The sequence below is a fragment of the Artibeus jamaicensis genome, unplaced genomic scaffold (genome assembly GCF_021234435.1).
Source record: "Artibeus jamaicensis isolate MK-2021 breed Jamaican fruit bat unplaced genomic scaffold, CSHL_Jam_final scaffold_916, whole genome shotgun sequence".
Classification (NCBI taxonomy): domain Eukaryota; kingdom Metazoa; phylum Chordata; class Mammalia; order Chiroptera; family Phyllostomidae; genus Artibeus; species Artibeus jamaicensis.
Genome location: NW_026522059.1, coordinates 20468046 through 20495384, shown reverse-complemented (window position 1 = coordinate 20495384; position 27339 = coordinate 20468046). Strand labels below are relative to the sequence as shown.

The 27339-nt window shown below is 36.8% G+C and overlaps 1 protein-coding gene across 1 annotated transcript in view; it reads left to right on the top strand.

Annotated features, from left to right (window-relative positions):
• Positions 1–27339, top strand: part of PKHD1L1 (PKHD1 like 1) — a 137935-nt gene that overhangs the window by 35781 nt on the left and 74815 nt on the right. Inside the window, 18 exon segments of the mRNA XM_053661152.1 lie at positions 743–900; positions 1760–1873; positions 3283–3432; positions 4416–4540; positions 5701–5864; positions 7124–7296; positions 12125–12272; positions 12768–12922; positions 14820–14942; positions 15699–15804; positions 18764–18874; positions 20186–20350; positions 21273–21394; positions 23018–23150; positions 23570–23765; positions 25562–25704; positions 26104–26208; positions 26881–27069. Of these exon segments, the coding sequence (XP_053517127.1) occupies positions 743–900; positions 1760–1873; positions 3283–3432; positions 4416–4540; positions 5701–5864; positions 7124–7296; positions 12125–12272; positions 12768–12922; positions 14820–14942; positions 15699–15804; positions 18764–18874; positions 20186–20350; positions 21273–21394; positions 23018–23150; positions 23570–23765; positions 25562–25704; positions 26104–26208; positions 26881–27069 (2580 nt within the window).

The following is a 27339-nucleotide window of genomic DNA, read 5'->3' as shown; positions in this document are numbered from 1 at the left end:
AAAGAGGAAAATTTTACCCTTCAGACAGTGTGGATGGACCTGGAGAACATTATGCTAAGTGAAATCAGCCAGTCAGAGAAAGACAAATACAATATGATTTCACTCATGTGAAATCTAATGAACAAACCTAACCACCAAGCAAAATAAAGATAGACTCATAGCAGGATGATAGCTATTGGGTCGGGGGAGGTTACGGGGTGGAGGGATTGAGCAAAAAAGAAAAAGGACTCGTGGACATGGACAACAGTGTGGTGATTGCAGGGGGATGGGAGATATAAGGGGATTAAATGGAATAGAAAAATAGAATTAATTTTTTAAATAAAATTAAGATATTAAAAACCTTTCAAAAAAGAAAAAAAATAGTCATCTGAAGACAAGGCCTTTCTTCTCTCCACACTAAGACAGGGGTACCGACACAAAACTTAAAGAACTTTTGGAAGACGCTACTGCCCTTGATCTTTACTTCATGGTCCCCAGACTTCCCTTTGTTTGTCTTACAACACATGCTTGTAAACCACAGAAACAGAACCTTCAACGAGCAGCATGTTACCTTGCTCTTTTCCTATTTCTGCTGTGAGTAAATCTGCACAGGTTCCCGGATCTGCATCTTCCCTATTCATTTCTATTTTGTGATGATTGGACCCCAAATTAAACCAATTTTGTTCAATTTGATTTCTACTATGGATGTATTGATATATTTTTTAATTCACTTCTTAAAGTTCTGTTTGGTACTGCATTGCAGGAGACTTTGATCTGCTCGGTTATGAAGTATTTGAAGGATATAACATCACACTGGATATTACAGAACAAACCAAAGGAAAGCCCAGTTTGGACACATTTACACTGAATTGGGATGGGATCCCTTCTAAGCCTCTTACCCCATGGTCATCGGTAGCTGAAGTATGCTGTGTTCATTTTTTAAACAGAAACCCATTTAAGCATCCCTTTCTATTAAAAAAAACACTTTAAGTAGTAGTATATTCTCCTAATTGGCATGCTGGGTTAGAACCAACCCATAGTGAGCACAGAAGGGAGGAAATATCACACAGACAGAATGAAAGGGGATTTCTTAGATCTATGCCAACAGGGTCCAATGTATCTCCATATGGGAGTTACTGAATTTGGGCAACTCCCTATACAATGAATTTAACTTAATATTTGTCTGATGATTAAAGGTCACATGTCATCATAAGTCCTTAGTTCTAAACATCATTTACAACCATGTTTTGCCAAAGAAATAGATGTGGAGATTATAGGAGACCTCATGAATGTGTATCAATTCTTGTCTATCTGAGATTATTTATTATTTTAAATAGGTTTCAATATCTGTATCTCTTCTTTTGATAAAAACAGAATGCATCACATTGTGCAGGGTTTTTTTCAGTGAATTTTGATTAAATTTGGAAAACTATTCATTTGGAGTCCATTTAATTGGGTGCTAATTTATTTATGTTTGCCTCATTGTTCCCTTTTTAAAAAACTTAAACAAATATATCTATCTTATCAATAACCAAAGAAGCTAATATTAGCTAATTGGTTGTAACTATCATCATTATAAATTAAAACTCTTGAAAAAGTTATAGGGCACTAAAATGATCACATATTAATTATTTAGGAAATGATCTTTTTATTATGACTAAAGTATGGGAATTATCACATGAATATGTTGTAACTCATTAGTAGAATTAGTAATAGAATTGATAATGTTCTAACTCTTCATGAAAAAAGAAGTTGCTGATGTTCATATCTGTCAATTTAGTTTCAGGCAGCAGTGGAAGAAATGGTCAGTGCTAAGTGTCCACCACAAATTGCAAATTTTGAAGAAGGATTTGTTGTGAAATACTTCAGAGATTATGAAACTGATTTTAACCTGGTATGGACTGTTTAATGAACTGTGAAACTGACCAATTAAGAATTCATATAAATGTTTTAAATGTTGTCATTTTTTTAAACCAGCAATAATTCCTTATCATTCAAAGTCAAATTGCCAATGTAATTCTTTGGAAAGGTCTGTTCTAACATCTCTATGCATTATAAAACGATTCACTTGTGAAGGCAGCATTTCCATTACACCTGGGCTTTCTTGATCAATAGACAGTAGACCAGTATAAGATCTATAGGAACTTTTGTTTGGTTCCTTTCCTTGGACACAAAGAACACACTTTGTAGTAGGGTGTTCCATAGTAGGTCACTGCCCTTGCTTTCTGACATCACTCTCTGCTCAGTTGGTACAATGCCTGGTGATTATGTATTTCTTGGTGAGACATAAAGATTTTTCATGGATACACAGTGAAGAAAATTTAAAATACACTACTCTCCTAAGTCTTATTTTGAGGACTTAAGGAAGCCAGATAGATACCCCATCAAAGTGAATATCATCAGAATAAGAAATATGCTAGATATTCAATTCAGATCAATACCCTATAAATAAATAGGAGTCCTTCAAATACAGATCATTGCATGCCTATATGAAGAGGTTTATTAGTGAAAGAAAGGGGAAATCCACTTAATGGGCTATGTTTTCACCCTGATTTAACAAATGTACGCGTATGTGGGCTCTCCTCTCCTGAAGGTAGTACTTGCAGGCAAGAAAATTGCCCAAGTAGATTTACATTCCGCTTCGCTCCTTCCTCATCTCCCGTCATCATGACAGCACATGTTTTTGTTCCACCTTCACTTGGCAACTTGCATCTCATAGCAGCTGCTTGTCTGAGTGTATTTTACCCTGTGATGAAGCCCTTCGGTCCCCTTTTACTTTTAAATAACTCCTTTTCATCTTTAAAGACAATTCATGTACCACTTTCTCTTAGTCATTTTTCTTGATGCTTTTATGTGAGTTAGACACCTCCCTTCGGCTTTTGCTTTATGATACTTGGTTCCTTTGTTCCAGAAGGGTAGGCTTTTGTGCTCAGGGACAGGGCTCACCCTTTGAACCCCGAAGGTTAAACAAAAATCAAATCCACAAACAAAAACCTGGCACACAGTGAGCACTGAATAAACATTTGTGGAAGGAAGGATTAAATATCATTAAGGAATGCATATTAATGGGGGAAGATAGGAATTCGGAAATACAGTTACAAGGGATTATGTGATCACAGATCCAAATGAGTGATAGAGAGTGATAGCTTTAGAATTTCAAAGAAGAGAGAAAGCATTTCAAGGTACAGCTGTTTGGGAAGCAATAGGATCTGAAGTGGAACTTGAAGGGGTTGGATGGAGATGTTGGAGAATAAAGCAGGACAATAAATCACGTTTTCACTTGAAATATAACTGTTTCTGCAGGAGCATATTAATAGAGGGCAGAAGACAGCTGAAACTGATGCTTACTGTGGTCGTTATTCCCTGAAAAACCCAGCTGTTCTTTTTGACTCAGCAGATGTTAAACCAAACAGACTACCATATGGAGACATTTTATTATTTCCTTATAATCAGGTAAGCTCAACAAAATGATATGCTAATTAAATTTGTAAAATCCCTTGGTAATAAAATTTCATGAAATTTTAAGACAAGGAGAAGTGCTTGTCACGTGAAATCATATCACATTGGACAGGCACTGTGGTTCAATTTGTGGGTGCTTGGGATTTTCTCTTCTACTGATTCTCAAAAAAAATTTTAAATAATACACAGTACCATGCACATGTATTCCGCTTTTCCACGTAATTTAAAAAAATTTATTTGTGTGTAACTTTAAATACTGAGACAATTAAATATGCGTATTTGTTCAATATGCCTTCATCAGTTTTGAAGAAACAACAAAAAAAATAGCCAGGATAGAGTGATCTCAGAGAAAAGTGAAAAAAAAAAAAAAACAATTCTGAGAAGAGGAGTTGGCAATTTTAGGACAGGTAGTTAAGGATCATATTTATCCTTTCTCTTGTTTTAAAGTCCCAAATTGCAGTATATGTTCTGAAGTTGGAAGTTCTAAATGTGTTTGGCATTCTTGAGGTACTGTAGACCATTAAAACTGGCATTTCACCATGATTTTACAGAGATCTCGTCATCTGTAGATGCTCAGCTGCATTCACCTGTTTCTCTCATTCCCAATGTGGAATGGACTTTTACATTCCCCGGAGAGTTCAGTTAGGGATGGACCTCATCCCTATGCAGCTTAGCAGCTACGAGGAGTGCACTGTTTCCATTTTTTTAAGGAGACCGTATCTTAAAAAGAACAATAAAGAATGAATCATTCATTGTAAGGTCATTTCAACTGTCCTTCCTCTTCTGTAAAATCTTCTCCAAATCTTCCGCACCTAATTGGCTGAAAGTAATTTTTTATTCCTGGGTGTTAGGATACATTTTGTTTAGAAAAATGCTTGATAATTGTTTATTGGATTGGAATGAATGAACTTGAATTTCTACAAAATAATTTAATGGTAAGATATTGTTACTGATTTTTTTCATGTTTTTTTGTGTAGTTATGTTTAGCATACAAAGGATTCCTGGCAAATTATATTGGTCTAAAATTTCAATATCAAGACAAAAGCAAGGTTACTAGAAGCATTGATGAACAATTTGCATATACTTTTGCTTATGGAAACAAGTAAGTCACACTATGAATCAGATAACTTAACTTATACTAGAGCATGTAAACTATGAAGATAAAGCAAAGCCGTTGCTCGTTTGTCGTTTTTGATAAATCACGCACACCACGGCTCCAACGGTCATTTCCTTGCCCTCCACATGAGCTTTCTAACAGAAACAGTTGTACCAAAAATAAACTGATCGATTATGAGAATAAGACCTGGTAGTGTCCTCATCCCCCATGACCATTTAAAAGACAAAACAATGGTAAACTGTTAAGTATACCAAATTTTCCAAGCAGTAGTTTTTAAAACTTCAGAGTCATATAATGAATGGGATTCTACTGAGAGTCCCTAAGTACTTTTATTATTTTAAAGGGCCCCTTACCTCCCTGTAGCACTGCATATAATTTTCTACAATCGATGAGTTTGCAAACCATGATGGAAATGAGAATAAAAAAATGCCTAAACAAACTAGACAGTCAAAAACTGCTGCAGTAGCTGTAAAGATGTAAAGATTATTATTAAACTCTACTTTGTTAACTGGATGGCAGCATTTCTTTTTGTTGTAAACTATCATAGTAGAATTGCTTACTTGTAATTTATGAGGTTCTAGTGCAGTTAGTGTGTAATGGAAAATCTGAATCTGAATCTAAATTACACATTTAGAAGGTACTGTACTACAAATAACTCAGTAGCGCCCCCCCCCCCTTTAGAACAGGAGACAATGCATCTCAAGTGAGCTTTTCTGGCAGTAATATCAAGATCCAGTTTTGTTTCTTAGTCATGGACTGAGTTTACTTCTCTATCCCTGACATTTTCTACTAAAATAGTTTACTTCACTTTTGGGTCGTACGTGCTGTACATCAAGGTGTATGCTCTTTAGTTTTCTTACCGGTTGCTATAAAATAGTTTACATTCCTGTGGCTACTGCCAAGGCTGCAAATAAAAGATAACCTATATTTGGATGCAACATTAAATCTTTTACTGCGAATGTAAGTTTCTGTGGTCTGCTGTCCCTTCTCATGGCTGCTTTTCTGTACTAGTCAAGTATGCTTGATGGTTTTCTTGTGAGGAAAAAACGTCTTACTCTTTAAGATTTTAATGCTTTTCACAGTGCATTTGCTTGCATTAAACATTTCAACTGATCAATATAGCTAATTAATTTACCGTATTTCAGCTGGACATACACTTGCATAGACCTTGTGGACCTCATACAAACCAAATACACTGGGACTAATTTTTCTCTTCAGAGGATTAGTTTACAGCAAGCATCACAATCAGAGCCCTTCTATGTGGATGCCGTGTACATTGGACAGACCCCTACGACTCCGGCGTGGGATGGTATGTGGTGTCATTTCCCATCTGCTTAAACCACCGAAATCTATTCTATAGTAAATTCTCCCCATGAAGACTACAGTTATGACTTATTCTTTTTGCCCAGTAATATTATATAATCATTATTTAAGGAGTGGGGCCAGGTGATTGCTCTAAGTGCCTCCTTAATGTAAACTGTCATTATAGCAAAAATCGGGTTTGGAGTCCTGGGTTCTGTATGTAAACTGTGGCAATCATTTGCATTTCGCTTTGTTTGATTTTTGAGAAACAACTACCAACATAGAGATCTGTTTCTAAAAGCCTACAATTGACATTGTTGATGTGGATACTGGCATCGACATCTATTTAGTAAGATTGAGCTGAATCTGTCCATGGACTTGATTAACAGTAATTAATAATGTGGTAAATGAAAACTTTATTTCTGCTAGTCTTAGTATTGTTTTTTCAATCATCTCAGTAGACTCTCTCTCCCTCTCTCACACACACACATATACACACATGGATATACATATACACATATATGTTTATATATGTGTGTATATATTTTATATACATTTATATATATAAGCTATGGTAATAAAATTATTAAAGTTAAACTGTGATTTTAAAATATCAACCTAATTCCAGTCATCTTAAAAAGCCACTATTCCCATTCTTTAGAGATTTTCAAGGGCAAGACAATGAGGCAAATGGTAAAAAGTTAAATGTTACTACTTTAGAGTCACTTCTTTCGAATTCACTATCATTAAATCTACATTGTAATTGGTGGAGCACATGTGTAAGACAGCTGATTCATGCTGGGATAGATGTAGCTTGTCAAAGAAGATTTATTCAGCATCTACCCGGTGGCAGGCATTGGGTCGGGCCCTAACGAAGCACAGCGAACAGGACAGTCCTGGCCCCGCCCTCTGGAGCACGTGCCCTGGTGCATGGCACATGCAGGGCACTTAGAACAAGCAGAGAAGTCCGGCCCATGGGCAGCTACATGGAACCCAGGGTGTGGTGGCTTTTAAGTAACAATTTAAACAATTTTTAAAATTTGTTCGTCTCATCTGATAAGGCTCATAGGTCAATAAGGTTAAAGCTCTATAGTCTAGAAGTGAAAGTTCACTGAGTATCCCAAGCTATTTGCCTTAAGATCATCTTCCTAAAATTTGATTTTAAATAGCTCATTCCATGCCATGTGGATATCACTTAACAGTGATTTTCTTTCTTAACAGCAGAATCTACGCAATTTTACTTTCCATTTACTTTATGTTCTTTAGAAATGCCAAAGAGAAGACTCCCAGCATTAGCAAATAAAGGAATATTTTTAAAGCACTTCCAGGTGAATCAGACCAAAATTAATGGATCAAGTATGACCAACCAATATTCTGTCACCATGACATCATATAATTGCAGTTATAATATACCCTTGATGGCTGTGAGCTTTGGGCAGGTAAGCCTGGAATTTTACAAGTTACTATTTACTTTAAATTTATGAAGCATTAGCTTTGATCTACTAAACTTTCTCTTTAATCTTTACAAATAGGTGACATACAGATTGGATATCTTTTAATAGGACAAGACAGTTATTCTAAGGGCAATGAAGACTTGTTGAATAATCACTTTAAATATTAAAAAATCTTCAAAAATATATTTATGGGTCCTGGATGGTATAGCTCAGTGGACTGAGCAACGGCCTGTGAACCAAAGATTCGCCAGTCCAGTTCCCAGTCAGGGCACACGCCTGGATTGCAGGCCAGGTCCCAGTAGAAGGCATGCAAGAGGCAACCACGTATTGATGTTTCTTTCCCTCTCTTTCTCCTTCCCTTCCCCTTTCTCTAAAAATAAGTAAATAAAATCTTTTAAAAATATTTTTTAGAAAAACAAGGGTAAATATCCTTATGACACTGTCAGATTTAAGTAGTCTTCTCTGATAATTTAAAAAAATGTGTTCTCTTTCTATAAAAATATTTGAACAAAAATTATTTATTGAAAGAACATTTTAGGTTCTGTGTGTTTTTCAATTGTTTCTGTTATAAAAACGCCATTTAACTTTTCCTGGAATCAAAATTGACACAGGGAGGAATGAGGCAGTTTTCGACAATTCCAAAAGGATCCGACAATTTTTTTGTATGGCTTGGGTTGTTTAAAATAAGTATTAAATATTACAATGTGATGAGATTTTAAAAATTAGTATCCTATAAAAAGATATGAGTTAATATAATTTCCTAAAACAAACCAAAAACAAATATAATAAGCTCAAGATTAAGGGTTAAATAATGATTAGATATTGTATTAGAGTCTCATAAAGAATGTTTTGCTAACTAAACAATTTGTGATTAAAAATACAAAAAAAATGGCAAGTATTTCACAAAAATTGCCTTTATCCTATTCTGGCTCAATGTTTTAATTTTAGTATCTTCAGGCTGAGTGTCTTGTAAATACTCCTTGGTGTTTTTCTCTTAGCTCTACAACAAATGTAATAACTAATGTAGGGCTTTGTGTTGGCAAAGCATCTGTATCAATAATCTTCCTGTTTCCAAAATTTCTCATTAATATTGGTGATCATACCCTCTCTAGCTTTAGCTAACCCAAGGTTAAATTGTAGAATATGGTACTTTTATTTTTATAAATTTTTTAAAAGTTCAAATTAAAGATACTTGCAGTAACGTACACATAAATGTCTACATCAATGAATTGTTTTACCTGTAACCCTGAGGCCATGAGAGATTCATATGCAGTTGTAGGAAATCATACAGAACTGTTTCCATTTCCCCCCAGTGGCAACATCTTGTATAACAATAGGGCAATAGCACAGCTGGGAAACTGTCATGGATACAATCTACCAAACAAGCTCAGTTCCCCTTGTTTTATTTGTGTACGTGTGTGTAGTTCTGTACAATTTTATCACGTGTGTAGATTCGTCTGACCACCACAGAGCGATTCCATCATGAAGATCCCTCCTACTACCCTTTTACAGCCATGGCCACCTGCCTTCCTCCTTCACTCCCTTCTATCTGATCATCACTAATCCGCCTCTATAATTTAGTCCTTTCAAGAATGTTATGTAAATAGAATCAGACTTTATATAATCATACACGTATGTGCCTTTTGAGACTGGCTTTTTCACAGGGCATAATTCCCTTGACACCCTTCAAGTTGCTGTGGCTACCAGTAGCTCAGACATTTTAGTTGCTGGGCAGTGTTTAATGACATGGATGCCCACAGTGTGTTTAACCGCCTACTTGGTGAAGGACTCGCCAGTTGTTTTGTATTTCTGGTTATTACAAATAAAACCAAGATGAACATTCATCTGTAGGTTTTCGTGTAACATGCATTTTCATTTTTCCGGGTTAATTGCCCAACAGTGCAATTAGCACATATATAGCTTTGTAAGAAACTATCACATTCTTTTCCAAAGTGGGCTATACCATTTTACACATCCACCAGCAGTGCATGAGTGATCCAGTTTCTGCACAGACTTGCCGGCATTGGGCATTAACACTACTTTTAATTTAGCCATTCTGTTATGGTTTCTACTGATATAGCTCATTCTGGAGTTAATTTGCATTCCCTAATGGCTAAGGATGTTGAACATCCATATACCCTCTTCTGTGAAATGGGGGTTTTTTTTTTGCCCATTTTCTAATTAAATCATTTTCTCCTTTTGAGTTTTTAAAGCTCTTTATATATTCTAGCTGCAGGTCGTTTGTGTATGTGTAGTTCTGTACAATTTTACAGCATGTGCAAGTGCACCTGACCCCAGGTAAGCCTCTAATATCTTCTCCCCATTGGTGCCTTGCCTTTCTGCTTAATACGGCATTTCATAGAGCAACAGTCTCTAATTTTGATGAGATCCGAATTTATCAGTTTTTCCCTTTTATGAATGTTGCTTTTAAGGCTAAGCGTTCTTTGCTGAGCCCCAAGTCCTCAATGTTTTTTGTTTCCTTCTGAAAGTTTTATAGCTTTACATTTTGCATTTAAGGCCATGACCCACTTTAAGTTAATATTTGTAGAAAATGTGAAGTTTTAGGTGGAGGTTAATCTGTTTGCCTACAGTTCCAGAGGTTCCAGCACCATTTGTTGAGAAGACTATCCTTCCTCCATTTAATTACTTTCGCACTTTTATCAAAAATCAGCTGAGTGTATTTGTGTGGGTACATTTCTGATTTCTCTGTCCTGTCCTGTTGCTCCATGTGTCCATCCTTCCACCAATGCTGACGTGAATCTCTTGAAAACTGTAGTAGAAAACTGTAGTCATCCAGGGTAGAACCCCCAAAACCTGGAGTTTATTTGTAAAGACTGAGTATTTATTCTTACATGTGTAAACTTTAGTCACCTTCAAAGTACTCTCCATTTGATGCAATACACTTTTTTCCCACTGCTCTAAACAGTTTTTGAAACCTTGATTTCAATGCCTTTTCATGCTTCTTCTGTTTTTTGTTTCACTTCTTCCACATCCCTATTGGTAAAACATTTCCCTTTGAGGACATTTTTTACCTGGGGACACAAAAAATAGCTGCTCAGGGCAAGATCCGGTGAATGGGGGCAGCACAGGAGCCATGCCATTTTTGGTCAAAAACTGCTGAGCACTCGGTGCAGTGTGGGCAGGTGTTCTCGTAAATTACCCACTGTGAAATGGGCAAATACCTTGAAAGAATAGTCAAAAAAATTGCTGAAGCCTCAGTCAGCCTCTCACAACAATGCCAGCTGGTACACTGATACAGATGAGTTCACCTAGGGCATGACACCTGTACTAGAAGAGGCCCACCCTCCAGAAGATAATTGGGGTGCTCCCCCCATTGGTCTTAACATTGGGAACAGTGACTCCTCTCTATTCTTCTAATGAAAAACTGTTTTATGCTATTCTAGGACCTGCGTCATTTCATATAAATTTTGGAGCAAGCTTGTTTATGTCTACAAAATTCTTGCTGATATGTTAATAAGAATTGCATCAAACCTAGATTTAACACCTCTATTGTGGAGATAATTGACACCTTTATTATGTTGAGTCTTCCAATCCATGGACACTATGTATCTCTCCATGTATTTAGATCTTTCTTGCTTTTTTTATCAGCCTATCTAGGTATTCTTTGATTACTTTTATTGTGATTTCGCAATTTTCAGGTCAGATCCAGTACATGCTTTATTAGGCTTATACAAAAGTATTTTATTTTTTCTTTGAAGCAATTGGAAATACTCTTGTGTCATTAAGTTTGGTTTACACACACTTGTCATATGTATGGAAAATTGGGACTGGTTTTTGTGTGTCTATCTTATGTCCTGCCATCTTTTGGAATTTTACTCCATGGATTTTACAGAGTAAATGCTCTCCTGTAACCAGTACTCAGACCAAGATAAAGAAGTCACTAGCTCCAAGGGTCTTCCTTGTGCCTTCTCTTTGCCAGTAGATTACTTACTTTTCACCCCTAGAGAACCACTATTTAGACTTCTGCTCATGTTTAATCATATCAGTGTGCAATACATCTTTTACACCTAGCTTGTTGTATTTGATATTGTGAGAGGCGTGTATTGCATGTAGCTGTAGATCGTTCTTTTTTATTGTTTTACAGTGTCCCATGGTGTAAATATACTACAGTTTATTCACTCTATTGATGGCATTTGCATCATTTTTGGTTAGGGGCTATTGTGAATAAAGTTGCAATGAACATTCTCTCATATGTCTTTGACACTTAGGTTTACTCATTTCTGTGGGCATCTAATATGATTTTCACTCTGGGAGTTACAATCTATGGATTTTTATAGCGTGTGTTTCTTTTGTCAGTTGATTAGCTCTCCATGTAGTCAAGTATTTCCCGAGTCTGGACCACTCATTGCACTGATCATTCTCTTCCTCATGTTGTTAGTTAATTTTTCAGTCCCTGTGTGTATTTTCCTGGCAAGGTTGTTAGGTTTTTGGTAGCCACCACTGCATCCCAGGTTTCTTTGCCTCCTCACCAAGATTAGCACTGTGCCTTGAACAGAATGCCCGCTCGATAAATATTTGTTCCTTGAGTGATGGAGGGTGCATTCTGAATTAATGAGGAATTACTGTGGTTCCAGCTAATTGCGGCACAGATGACAGGTGACTTTGGCCTCATTATTGCAGCTGTATAAGTATGGTCTGTGTTGATTTATGTGACTGTCCTTGATGTTCTAAAGAATCCTGAGTACGTGAGGTTCATTTACATCACGTCCCAGGATCCTACTATGGTGAAAGAGAAACCTTCTTGGCTGTTGTCATGTTTAATTATTTTATCAATATTTATTTCGGGAATTAGATAATCATGAACAAGACAGAGAATGAGTCTGTTTACAGAGGAAATAATTGGCCAGGGGAATCAAGAATCCGCATTCAAAGAATTCAAGCAGCATCTTCCCCTCTGAGTGGCAGCTTTGACATTCAGGCTTATGGACAAATTCTCAAAGGTATATAAAAAAAGTCCAGAACATTTGTATATGTGTCTGTCGTACAATGCTGATCTAGACTAACATAATAAACATCTTGCTGTACTTTTTTCTAATATTATTTGTCTATATAACTTCCATAATTTACTAATGTAAAGATAAATGATCCAGAAAAAATTACATTCTTGTATTTTATTCATTGCTTTACCAGATATACCAGGTTATGTTCTCAACATTTTTTTTTGTCTTTTATACCCATAGCCTATAGGTTGCCTATAAAGTTAACTGATGTTAAAAATAAAAGTATTCATGCCAAAGCTATAATCTGAGTTACATTACCCATGTAATTTTTGTTTCTAAGAAATATGTAAATTCTCGACATAAGTAGGAGGCAAATTTACTTAGTCTGTATTGAAGGAAGACAGCTGGTTTACAAGCGCTCGTTCACAGTACACACTGTGTGTATTTTAAGGATGAAATCGTTTTGTGAACCCCTGACTCCGTCTGTGCATGCAGGCCTCCCCGCCTCAGTGTCAGCGGCAGATCTGCGGTTTGCTCTCCAGAGTCTGGAAGGAGTGGGGCAAGTCTCCGTTACACGGGAGGGAACCTGTGCTGGCTACTCATGGACCGTCACGTGGAGAAGCAGACGTGGGAAGCAGGACCTTCTACAGGTTCCCTTACTGGGCTTGGTTTCTGTTTTCTGTTGGATGCCTGCTTATTTGCACCCCTCCTCAGTCTAAAAGGAATCGGAGACCGTGTATATATATTTTTTAATTTTATTTTTATTGTTTATGCTGTTCCCATTTTTTCTCCCTATCCCCACCTTGATGCAGCCCCCCCCTCCTCCTCCCGAAGTGCCACCTATAGACTAAACATTAAGGAAAGGAAAACGAGGAGAAGATTGGTCTGAATTAAGGTGACCAGGTGCTCTCTGTCATGGAGAAGAGATGTTGGCATTTTATTCCCTCTTCCCTCTGGGACAAGTCTGAGACTATGTATGAGAAGACCTTTGCTGGGGGCCCTAGGAGCGTAGGCAGGGCCAGTCTCAGAACAAAATCTGGGGGTATTTTCAGGGCCATGGGTGCAGGCATAATCAGCCTTGCTGTCTGTAATTCTTCCACCATCCACAAGAACTGTGTTCTGGGGCCGTGGAAGCTTTTAAGGCTTTAAGAATGACTTTTTCAACTTCATAAGGGAGTTGCACCTTAGTGTCCCATCTAACTACCTTTGATTAGTTAGAGTGTGGAAGAGGACGGGGGAGGGGAGTTGGGAAGGCTGAGTACGTGAAGGAGAGAAGTCTGGAAGAGACTCTGGGCTCAGATCGTCAAACGTTAAGATGTTCGTATGGCAACGAGGGTGTGAGGGAGCAGCCCCCTCGTGCTCTGTTGGTAAGAAAGTCAGTTAGTATGACCTTTTTCAAGGATAGCTTAGGAGTTATCAGAATGTAGATACCTTCTGTGTGATTCAGCACTCTTTTCTATACATAACTCTTTTCACTGAAATAAGCATAAAAATATAAATGATACAGGCACAAAGCTGGTTGCTGCAGCATTAGTTGTAATAATGAAAACCTGGAAACCGGAACCCCAGTCAGTGGAAGGGTGGCTGTGAAAATGACCCGCCCTGAATATAGACCCACCTACGCCCATGACATAAGGTAGAAAAAATAGAAAGCTCTACATAGGAAACCATCTTGGAAAAAAGAAAAAGAGGAGGTTGAAAGGAAAAGGAAACACAGAATGGTATGTAAACACGGAATACCATGTGCCATTCACAGGCTTGCTGGATGTCCTAACGATGTGGGGGGTAATTCAGGAAACACAGGTGCATGGCCTGGAAGTAGAATTAGAAAATTCTGCAGCCGACACAGTGACGACTCGCCTCCCTGTGGTGTCTGCTGATGGTGCATCTGCAGCCTTCTCGCTCCCGACCGGCCTCCGCTGCCCATTCATCTCTCTGCTCCCTAGCGCGTGGGCTGCCCTTGGGCAGCAGGAAGGGGCCTGTTTGCTAGCCCCTGTGCACACCACAGGCTACCATATTGGTAGAGGGATTTTGGAATGGCCGAGTTGTACATTTTGATTTGGTTTTATTTTTATTATTGGCGGAGAAGAAGATTCCATAAGTGGATTAAAAAAACCAGGGTAATTAGAAGCAAAAAATGCTAAAGGTAGAAAAGCTGATCCTCAGGTGGAAAAAGGACTAGAGTTTTTAATTATTTAAAAATTATTTGTCACAGGGTTCATATTTAGAAAAAGCCCAGAACATTTTGAGAAAATAAAATATAGTAAACTTATCTTCCTTGGACATATTTTATTCTAAATTTCAAACTAATGCTCGTCATTTAATTCAAGTTGTCATTGATGCAATATGTGCAATGATCTTAGCATTTTTTTCCCCAGGGTAGATTATGCTTATTTTTGAAGAGGCTCCTTTTCCAGTAAATGTGACTGAAATGATTTTGAATGTTTTTTTATCCTTTATCTTTTATTCACTTTCAACCGTACTTAATTTTTAAAAACTTAGCGTGGTCATTTTAGCTTTCTATTAAAATAATTTTGTTTAAAATAGATTGATGATTCCAACCTTATTGGAGAAAAGGCCAGCGTGACAGTCAGGAAGACAAAGGAAGGTGGCTTATTCCGGCAGCGCATCCTTGGAGACCTACTTCGTACACCCAGCCAACAGCCACAGGTATTTCGGAAACTTTCCGCAGGATGTTTAACATAGTTTTAAATGTCTAACTGGTTTGTGATATATTGAAGACCTGGGAAAACAGGAGAGTTGACATCTTCATTTTCATGTGACTATTAGTGTCCACAGCTGATCAATTCAATAACATTATGTTATGATTTGGGGGAAAAATATATTCCTTATGATACAAGAGTTGATTTTTAATCTGTACTCCTCACTGCCTGTTAGGATTTGAAAGTATATTCTTTTATTTAACCTTTACAGAAGCTCTGCAAAGTAATTTTTAATGTCACCACTTCAATGGTGAGGAACATGTAGAGTGTAAAGTGTTTGGGGGACTATCCCAAGAGTAAGATTTGTTTTCCTTCATAGCACTCAACCCCAGGGCACGATACGCACTTACTGTTCATAATTATTGCTCATGGTCCTGTGCAACCACCCTTCTCACCCACAGTGGGATCTAAATTTGGCACAGCAGGGATGTCATCTGTTTTGTTCAGTGTTGTGGTCCTATCTTCTAACATTTACAACTCTGCGTGATGCAGAGTGGGTGCATCTGCTGAATGAATGGATGGGTGGATGGATGAATGAATGAAGTGTCAAAGCAGAAAAAGTTCAAGTAGAAAGACCAATTGTTACAAACACGCAAGGAAACAAACACCACTACATTATTCATTCTAAATTCCATGCATATTCTTCTTAACCATGCCATCCCTTTACTTGCGTTGTTCATCTCTGTGTTTTTTTTATTTGAAGGTTGAGGTTTATGTCAACGGGATTCCTGCTAAATGCTCAGGTGATTGTGGGTTTACATGGGACCCCATGACCACCCCTGTCATCCGGGCCACTAGCCCTTCCCAAGGTAACCTTCTGCTTTTTAACTTGGATATGTTAGAAGATAACTAGCAAAATATGAATTCTGATCATGATTGTTTCTATGCTAGTGTCACCAGCTAAGACTAGCAAAGAGTTCTACATAGTGGGGAAAATTTATCAAATTGGAAAGCTATGAAAAGATCGTTAGGGATGTATTTTTGAATAATAAAAACTTCTGGAGTTGAATTCACCAGTGTTTTACTTCTTCAGTTTCACAACATTAGAATCATTCTCTAAAATTTCACTCTGATAGGGAGGCAGTTTTCTTCTCTAATACCTGGAGTATTGATTGAAATCTTTCATCAAATGAGACCACTTTTAGGAGATTTAGTACTAAAAGGCTAGTAATGAGAAAGCTGCTATTTAGTAAAAGAAAATAATTAGGTCCTAGATTTGAGAATAAGAGAGAATTTATTGCCAAGAAGTCAGTTTAGGGGGATGCATTATACTATGTCTTCATGATATATGATTACTTAAAAAAGTGTGATTATGTCTTGTGTCTGAACTCCCAAGGATCAAATTACACATCAGGACTAAGGATTCTAAAGAAGTGGCTTTTTCCTCCGATCAGAAAAAAAGTTCATACACTATAATCACATATTCAGTCTTGGTGGTAGGTAGGAAAAATCTACCCTGACAAATTAGCCCATTCTTCCTGTGGTCCCTATTAAAACAAAGAAGGGAGCAAGGGAACAAAATAAATTGTTAGAGAATGGGCAATATAACTTTGCCAAACTTCTAAGGTTTCAAGGGCAAAGGAATTGTAGCTAAAGATAATTGCATAAGATGTTTACAAGCATTTTAAGGTAGATGTGTGCAATCATTTTTAACCCATGCCTTTTAGAATAAGGTCAATACTGCTAATTTTATCTCTGACCATAGCACTTGGGGTCATACCATTGCTTCTGTTACTAATCCAATCCTCACTTTGACAGTCTTAAAATGATTGAAGTGTAATTATAGCTCAGAAAATAAAATTTAAAATTTGTGATGAAAGAATATATTCTTCAGACTTTTTCCCAAACGAACAGTATTAACTTTGGGTTAATTCATGTTGCATGGGACCAAAACTTTCAAAATTAAGGATTTGATGAACTTCAGTTTGTTTATAGTTCTTTGATATCTTTAATTTTTACCTGTGCCTTTGTATTTTGTAATGAGTTTCTAGTTTTGCATGTACTTTCTGAAAAAATTACTTCTTACTCAAAATAATGAATAACCTGAATAAATTGCATTTTGCCACATTTTGATAAATTTAAAAATAATAAAAAGCAATATAAATAATGCTGTAAAAAGCACCCATATTTTCTTCACCGAAACTTAACAGCTGTTAACATTTTGCCATATTTACTTTAAATCACTGGATTGAGAAATAAAATGTTGTTGGAACAGCTAAAGCATCTTCCTGAAACACCGTTGCTAGTCCTAGTCACCTATAAACCTCCCCTGAGGAAATCACCATAGTTAATTTTGTGCGTATTCCTTCAAGTCATTGTTAATGCCTTTTGTATATAGCACACAGTACTTTTACCAGTTTATATGGTTGTGAATGATAAATTACAGTGTAAATATCATTTGCATCTTACTTTTATTATTCATTTTTAGAAATATTTATAAGGTTTTGTGCATATCTAATTCATTGCTTTAAAGTATATCATGAATATACCAATCTACTTGTTTCTCTATTGGTAGACATTTAGTTTGCTCACACTTCTTGCTTTTACATATAAGACTGTTTTGAACTTTGTTGTACCTGTACACATCTCCCATTGCATACATGCTAGAGCATGTTCACAGGGGACATGTCCAGAGGTGCTGTATAATAATTGAGTCCATGGATACTCAGCTTATTAGATGACCAAATTGCTCTCCAAAGTGACTGTACTTCCAGCAGGTATGAAAGTACCACATTTCCTACATGCTTGTCAATACTTGGTATTACCAGCTTCCTAATCATTTGGGTCAATCTGACATGCAAAAGAAGTTATTATTTTAATATGTTTGTTCCCTGATTAGTTAATGTGCATGAACAACTTCTTGAATGTTCCTTGGACATTGAGATGATTTCTTCTCCAAATTGCTTGCTAAAATTCTTTATTTATCAGGGTGTTTTGTCTATTGACTTGTAGCTGTGTGCTACATACTGTGTTTGCCAATCCTGTGTGCATGTCTCCTCCCAGTGTATCACTTGTGTTTTGTTTCTGTATCATGTTCATGAAAACATTTAAATCATTGATTCATTCTAGATTATGTTTCCTTTACTTCATGATTACCGTGGCTTTTGCGTTATATTTAAGAAATTCATCTCTACATTGAAGTCATTTGGTTGTTTTCTTCTAAAATTCTGGAGTTTATTTCCTGTGGGATCTTTGTTGTGTGTGATGTTATGTAAGTAGGGTGACCATATCATTTATGGATCAAATCTGGACACTTTGAAGAGCTGAATGGAAAACCATTAAGTATAAGATGCAGGACAGCAAGTGTGAACTGGCAATAGCCCAGGCACTTGAGGACGTCTGTCACCCTGGAGATAGGAATCCTGGTGTATTGCCAATGGGAAGTGTCCATAACACTTATTTAACAGCTTATCTTTTTCTCATGAATGCATGATGGCAGCTTTGAAATTGTCTAAGTTACCACATGGAGATATTTGTTCAATTTATTTATTGTAAGAATAATTTTTCTTTCCTGACTTTGTCTCCTACTTTCAGTCAGATCACTAATTTCTATCAATACCCAGATTCCAAATAGGAAGCCATGTAGGTAATTCCAATGGAAAAAAATACAATTGCTAAATAATTTATGTCATTTCCCACCTCTGCTTGCTTATAGGCTTACATATCTTTTAGAAGATAGGCTTATTTTTCTCTGAGAAATATCCAGTTTCATAACAGCAGGTTCTATGATTTGTCATCTTAACTTTGTTATTTAAACATCATTTTCAGGGTCCTATGAAGAAAGTACAATTCTAACCATATCAGGCTCCGGATTTTCTCCCAGTTTGGCTGTTTCAGTCTCCGTTGGACCAATAGGCTGCTCCCTTCTTTCTGTGGAAGGTGGGTTCTTTGAAAAATTATTAGCACTGAGCCTAACTGTCCTTCTCTAAGAGAAAGTAGAATCAAAGATCATTATTATCATATGGGGGAAACTAGGGGTTATGAATATGGCAAGCTGCACTGAAAAAATGTTTTATTTTTTTTCTTTCTAAGATTTTATTTATTTACTGTTAGACAGAAGGGAAGGGAGAAAGAAAGAGAAAGAGAGAAACATCAGTGTGTGGTTGCTTCTTATATACCCCGTAGTGGGGACCTGGCCCGCAAACCAGGCATGTGCCCTAGACCTGGGATAGAGCCAGGAACCCTTTGGTTCCCAGGCCAGTATTCAATCCACTGAGGCACGGCAACCAGGGCAGATGTTTTATCTTTTGAATCTGGTTATGACCACAATCTAATCTTTTCACTGTTGTATAGTGTCTTCATCCCGTGATAGTTGATTTTCCTTCTGTTTTTTTTTTAATAAAGTGATTACATGAAATCTACCCATCTTTGGTGTGTCTCTGGGACACAGACACATACGAATTGCTGCTCTGGTGTCCCACGGTCCCCGCGCCCAGTGTGTTGACTATGCAGTGAGGGACATGGGCCTCTGCCCTGACTTCTAGTCCAACAAAACCTCTGTCCATTAACATGGAATTGAAAGAGTTTTCACCTGTTCTGCTCTTGAAAACTGAGGGCCACAATTATTTACTTCTCTAAAAATGATCTTTCATAATCCTAGGTGTATTTCTTAATTTTAATGAGTTGAAGCTACATAAGCAAATCCACCTTCCATATCATTTAAGTTGTTTTCATTCAGACCTTCTGTGCGTGCTTTGCATCTACCTGTGTGTTTTGCACCTGTATCACAAGTGCACATGTACTGTCCAAATGAAGTGAAGGTGTCTTCACTGAGTTGCTATCACCTTTTACATTTAAAACCTATTTTACATAATCAGGACATACACAATATGTTAAACCAACATTTTTATAATTATTGATAGAAATGATCTTACAGATTGGGAATATCTTATTATTATCCTCCCCCCTCCTTTTTTTTTTTTTTTTTACCACAGTAGCAATCAGAAATTGCTTTCTGCAATTATTTACTTTGGTTTCATCATTTGTTTATCTAACTTTTTTCTAAGAGCGTCTGATTTCAGGTAGGTTGTAAAGATTTTTTCTTCCATTAATAATTGTGTGGTTTTTCTTAGTTACATTTACTGGAGGTATAAAAGGAAGGCCAATGTTTATATTTCCAAATATAAAGTTGCAGTAAGCTGATTTCCTAAAAACATTGGCTTTCTCATTTTTCTTCTTTCTTATCACAAGAAAATGAGATCAAGTGCCAGATTCTGAATGGAAGTGCTGGGCGTTTCCCGGTTGCTGTGTCCATAGGTGACGTTGGACTAGCCCAGCATGGGGCGGATGAGGAATTCCACTTCATTTATCAGAGTCAGATCTCACACTTCTGGCCTGGCTCTGGAAGCCTAGCAGGTAATAGTTCATTGTTCTAAACAAAGAACATTGAGTACACGTCCATCATTTCACTGCACTTTTTCTAGCACAGTGAAATGGGCGAAAGGAGAGAAACCAAAGCCTCCCTCATGCAGAACAAAGGACCTTCCCCTTTGGAAGTCACAGTGATTAAATGGCTGACTAATCCTTTTTTTCCCTTATGAAACACAAGTCAAGGTGACTGCTTATACTTACATCTTAGGTTATTGAATTAATATCATCAATTATTACATGTTTCAATAACAAGCTCATCAGTTATGTCAGGACAAGATTTATTAGTTATTATTCTGCTTACCAGCTGCCCCATTTGTAACCACAGTCTCAGTGGAGCTGCTTGACCCAGAAAAAGTTCCAGGAACAAAAAGGAGAAAGGAAGGCTGATGCAGACGAGAAAAAAATAGCACATTTTGCCTCTTGTTTCATTTTCTTTGTGTTGTGCTGTTTGTTTGTTTCGCCATGCTTAGTTTGGGATAGTTTTGCACTTTTGGGCATGTGTTGTATTTTTCTTTTACTTTATTTTATTTCTATTTTGTTGGAATTTTTTTCCTTAGTTTTCCTTTTACTTAAAGGTATTAAAATTTGAGATTTGGTAAGAGTCTTCATTCATCCTCACGTCCTGCCCATGGAATGGCTGAGCAACTAGAAACAGCATATTTTCTCTTTAGGATAAAAAAGGTGCCAGAGGAAATGACAGTTACTGCTGGTAATGTCCCCAAGCCATACTGGGTGCAAATCTGTTATTTCATAAAATCGCTCAGCCTCATTCTTGTACAGTTTCAGGCTCCAAATCTCAGGCTTTGGATAACTAGACCGTTCTTGAATGATAAGTTAGATTATTGCCAATGTTCTTTTTTTGTTCCCGTTGACCTGCTGTCGTTGGGTTGCTTTTGTCCTTATGCAGGTGGCACTCTTCTGACTCTCTCTGGATCTGGCTTTAATGAAAATTCCAAGGTATTAGTTGGAAATGAAAACTGCAATGTGATCAATGGGGATTTAAATAAGATAACCTGCAGAACCCCAAAAGTAAGGCATCCCATTTTATTCACTTATCTGAAATCTGAATTAAGGAAACATCTCAGGAGAGGGTTAAATAGATTACCATATTTACCTAAGAAGTGCAGAGTTTCAATTAAGCTCTTTAACAATTATTTCTTCAATGTCTTTCTGTTACTATCCACCTACAAAATATTATTCCATTTTCTAGACACTTAACATTAACATCATTAAGAAAAGCAGACGCAAACCAATATTAAACAGTGTGTTCTGTTTGAAATAATAGGAGTAGATACAAAGCAAAGATTGAATACATGGGGAGAGGGTGTCAGAAAGAGTTTCACATGAAGAGTTGATGTCCTGTCAGAGCTTGAAGGATGTGTGGGAGTTGACCAGGCAAAGCAAAGAATGAAAAAGAAATTTAGTACTAATAAACAGTCTAAAGAACTCGGGGGAGAAAATGTAAACATTTTTAGTTTTCAAAAAGGAACATATATTTTAAATGTGTTCAAGTTTCCATTTATTGATGAAAATGGAATATTCCATTCTAGAACCAATCCTTGTTCTTTAATTTTAAAAATAATGGTAAAAGAAAACGAAGACTCCAGTTTGCTTATGTGCAAAAGAATGATGAATCCTACCACTAACATTTTTACAAATGTAGCAGACTCAGGTGGGAATTATGCAGTTGGAATCTGTAGGAAAAGTAAATTTGAATATACATTTGACTGAATGATCATGAAGAGAATCTGGAGGATAAGTAAATTAAAGCCTCCTTTGTCCAAATTATGCCATTAAGTTAAACAATCGGTGTGCATTGAGAAATACTAGATGTAAAAAGTGATTTTCCTAATTGGGAATTGTATATGTGCTGTATCAGTAAAAGCACCAACTTTTTTAGGGGTCCAAGCATTAGTGTTGGATTCTGGAAGTAGGTTAGCTAAAGATACAATAATGTGATTTGTCAGTGAAGAGAAATAAAAATTATATTTGAGTCTATTTTAAGGGGAAAAATGTCAAAACTTTTTGTATCTTGTCTTATCAGTGAGAGAACCACTTGTCCAAAGCAATTCAGCTATTTTGCTGCATCTTCAAGAATTCAATAATATAGCCCAAGGATGTCAAACTCATATTCACCAGGGGCCACATTAGCCTTCAGTTGCCTTCAAAGGACTGAATGTAATCTCAGCTCCTTAACAGTTAAGGAGTAGTTACATTTATCCAGTCCTAAAATTATTTTGGCCCTTTGAAGGCAACTGCGAGGCTGGTGTGGCCCCCAGTGAAAGCAAGTTTCACAGCCCTAATATACATGCGATTAAATTGGTCAAAACCACTATATCATATAACTTTATGTAAAGAATTTAAACATTTGAAAATAGGACTTTCCAAAGATCGAAAAACTGACTGTTATGCATGACTTTTGAAGGATCTATTGTTGTTCAGTTACAGTTGTCCCACCTTTTGCCCCATGACTCACCACTACCCTGTCTCCCCCTCCCACAATCAATGTCCCCCTCCCCATTGTCCATGCCCAAGAAAGAAAACATTTTCAGAAGTTTATTTTGAATAATTGTGTTTGGAGTTAACTATTGGATAGCTCTATGTCAACTTTTGACGTTTCCTAAATGTTTTATTTTTCTCCTCTTATTTCAGAGAACTGAGGGTACAGTTGATATTTCAGTTATTACCAATGGAGTTCAAGCCACAGCAAAGGATTCCTACAGTTACAATTGTTTACAGACCCCAGTTATAACCGATTTTAGTCCAAAAGTACGGATGATATTAGGTAAGAAATTCTTCACAAAGATCAGTCATTTGATGTCTATAAGCCATTTCCAGAAAGGTTTTTGAAAGAGTTTCTCCTGCAGTTTTGTATCTTAAAGCAAAACTGCTCATGAAGTGTTTTTGAAACCATTGGTTAGTCTATTTATTATCTTACTTTGAGTATGCACAATAGGAGAAAAACATTAAGTTTTTTAAAAATAAATTTGCCATCTTCTTCTTCCTTGTAAAACAACTAAACATGAGTGTTCTCTCCATGTGGCAGCTGGCAGCTCTCTCACTGATGTTGCTTTTGTCTCTGAAAGCATTAGGATGTCCTACATCCAATGGAAGAGATGAGTTGGTTTACTTAATATGCAAATTGCACACTACATAATAAGTTGGACCTTTTTGTGAAACTTTTTTTTTCATTTTAAATAATAGGAGAAGTTAATTTAACAATTAAGGGTTATAACTTTGGAACTGAACTCACAGAAAGCGTGGAAGTGTATGTTGGAGGAAAATCCTGCCAGGTTCTTCACTGGAACTTCACTGATATTAGATGTCTTTTGCCCAAGTTGTCTCCTGGAAAACATGTTATTGGTGTAGAAGTCAGAAACTGGGGTTTTGCATTAACAAGGTATGGCAATGAACTTGATGGCATTGTGGAACACCTGGTGCTAATATTAGGATAGGAAAGAAATAGTCATCAACCTTGTAATATTTAGTTTCTTTCTTTACCTTTCTGCATCTCCTTTGGCAAGAGGTTCTGAGAATATCTTGTAAAATGAATATGACTCTTAGTTTTGAGACCATTAGCATTCAGTTTAGATCATAAAATTCTCTGCAGAACTAGTTTTAAGTATACGCCACATGAGTTTCATTCATTCTGAAAATACCAAACAGTTACTAGGGGGCAGGCACTTGCTCAGTGCTGGATTCAAAGTGGAGAATAAGAGGGACGTGTCCCCCATCACAGTTCTATTGGGGAGACAGATTTCACACAGGGGATTATATCAGTGAGTTAACTCTACATGTGAAAAAGAGCTACCTAGTGCTGTGAGAGTATATAATACAGAGAGCTCATTTTTCCCCGAGGAAAAGGGAAGTGTTCTTTGAAAAGGTGATAATTAAGCCAAGAAATGGGCAGCAGCGGATCATCTGAAGGAGAGGATAGATAGGCTCATTCTCCAACTCTAACTTTTCTCTAAGTAATGGTTTAGCATTTTCTCCCCTAAAAGCTACTTGTTAACTGGTACGATTTTAGTTAGGGCATAGGAAGTTACAGATTTAGGACACAGAGAAGAAAGAGAGAATGGAAATTTAAGGGCTACGAAAAAGCAGGTAGAGCTGATGTCAGCGTGGAAGGAGAAATGACTGCAGCAGCTTCCTGTGGGAGGTGCAGGCAGATGAGCAACAGTAAACATAGACCTTGGGGCTACCTCCCCTCTTCCATTCAAAGGGCAGAGCTGTTGGCTTGTGCTCTGGCATAATGATTTAATGAGAGAACTGACAGCGTATTGGCTGGGAATCTGGGTTGCAGTTCAAGAAATGCAAATTTAGTTATGCTGTGAAAGTAAACAAAGTTAACACAAAGACTCATGCAAGTTATGGTGAGAGCCGGGGTGTGGGAGTGAACTCTGTGTCAGATCAGAAAAGCATTGTACGTTTTGATGGCGTGTTACACATTGTAGATACATTGTGTGTAGCAAAGCAGAATAAATTAAAAACCTTCTCATTGCAATAGTGGGGAGAGAGATCAGGACAAGTTTCCTACGAACACAGAGTGAAAAATTCAAATTAATTGCACAGAACTTTTATCACTTATATAAAATATATGAAATTTCTATGCCATTTGTATTTTAAAGATTTTATTTATTTGTTTTTTAGAGAGAGGGAAAGGGAGGGAGAGAGACATCAATGTATGAGAGAAACATCAATCAGTTGCCTCTCACCTGAGCCCCAACAGAGGACCAGGCCCAGTCCAGGCATGTGCCCTGAGGGGGACTCAAACCAGTAACCTCTCACTTTGTGGAATGATGTTCAACAAACTAAGCCATGCTAGGCAGGGCTCATTGCTATTATTTTTATAGATAGTACTGCCTTTGGGTTTTACTTTAATGAATATATAAAACATTTTAAAGGGTTTTATGTATTGCTGGTGACCTCAGTTCTCATAACCATATTTTAAAATATTCTACCTCGAATTCTACCATGGGATTTTCAGAAGTCTATTTTTCATAGTTAGGGAGAAACAATTATTTACATACCATCCCATCAAACTGAGGTTTATGCTAATTATCAGTTTGAAAAAGTAGTGTCTAATTAAATATTCAATTACTTTATCTTCTTCACTGAATTATATAATGGTAAAGGTTTTCAACACGGTCCAATGGAAGGCTCATTAAAATGTCTATTATAATTTTTCCTTTGCAGAGACAAGTTAAATGCTTCTATACAGTATATTTTGGAAGTGAACAACATGTTCCCACAGAGTGGTTCCTTATATGGGGGAACAGAGATCACCATAATGGGTTTGGGGTTCAGCACAATACCCTCAGAGAACACTGTGCTCTTAGGTAAGACTCTCATCCTCACCAGAGGCTCCATTCATTTTTCCCAGCTTAAAGGATGTGCTGTAGATGCTGAGTGATTCCACGGACACACTCGCTCATGGAAGCTTCATCTGTCTATTAGCATGTAAAAGGCTTAGTGTTTTTGGTTGAGGTGGTAAGGGAAACTGAATAACTACTTTTGACTTCAATAAGTAATTATTTTATATTTAATGTGTATAAAACAAGAGGAAGCCCTCTGTTCTAAAAATAATCAGGACTCAAAGATGATTACTATCAGAAAAATGTACCAAAAGCCTAATGTGGAATTCATGCAGGGCCTTCACTTTTTATTCATTATACTTTATTCCTGTAGCTCAAAAAATCCTAGAGAACATTTTTTTACTGCATCTTTATTTTTTCTAGGGTCCTTCCCTTGCAATGTGACATCATCGTCAACAGATGTTATAAAATGCACTCTTCCTTCAACAGGAAATGTGTTCAGGGTTACGAACGATGGGGAAGATTCAGGTATCAGCCATCATTTATATATTGTAAATAATGGAAGAACTTATCCTGAAATTAATTTGATTTTTATTTATTTTATCCTTCAAAGTTTGCAGAGAATATGCGTTGTATCTTTCTATACTGTGTCAGTTGTATCTCCTTGACATATAGGGCCACATATAAAGTGAATCAATGGTAGACTTGAGTCTCAAGTTTACATTTTACAGTTTCCAGGTTCAGTAGTTGCCATTCTGTTTTACTGCAATGTAGAACCTTCTGAATCACTGTAGTTTATTATCAGTCATGGATTTCTTAATGGATATTCAAATTGAAATGATATAGATTTCTGTATGCCTCTATGCCTGAGAAAGAGTTATGTTTAAAGAATCAATGAGCTTTAAAAAATATTTCACGTCATATTTCTGAACATGTTGACTTTCTGATTTTTTTCAAATTGTCTCTTGATCATCAGTTTTGTTGCTGTGTGATTTATTTTTTTTCCTTAGCTTCTGTCCTTACTTTTCATTATTTATGTTTATTTTTGTTCCATGTTTCAGTTATGCCCATAAAACTTTTATGATGTTATTCAAAAAGATTTCACTAGTAGCTATATAAAAATGCAGTATTTTCTAAGATAATTATTAAGAAGTTTTACTCCTATTTTCTTATAAAATGTGACTCACCTTTTGTTCCCAGTACATGGATTAGGTTACGCCTGGTCACCATCCACCTTAAATATATCTGTGGGCGACACAGTGTCATGGCACTGGCGAGCGCCTCCCTTCCTTAGTGGGATAGGATACAGCGTTTTCTCTGTCTCCAGGCCTGGAGATGTGGCTTATGACGGCAAAGGATTTACAAGTGGCCGAGGAAAATCTGCAGCGGGTATGTTTCCAGTTTGTTCAGTGTTGCATCATGCTTCCTCCCCCCGCCCCCGATATAATAAAAAGATATTTTGTTTAGATTTAAAATATGTTGTATAAATAATACAAACACACAAAATGATTTAGTTGGCATTTTAGTGCTGTAGTAAACAGTCACACATTTATAAGATATTATCAGTGAAGGTAAGCAATGTATTTTATGCAATGCTGATGAATTTCTGATATCAAAAATATCTTCGTTCTGGAAAAATAAACCGACTGAAAAATATAG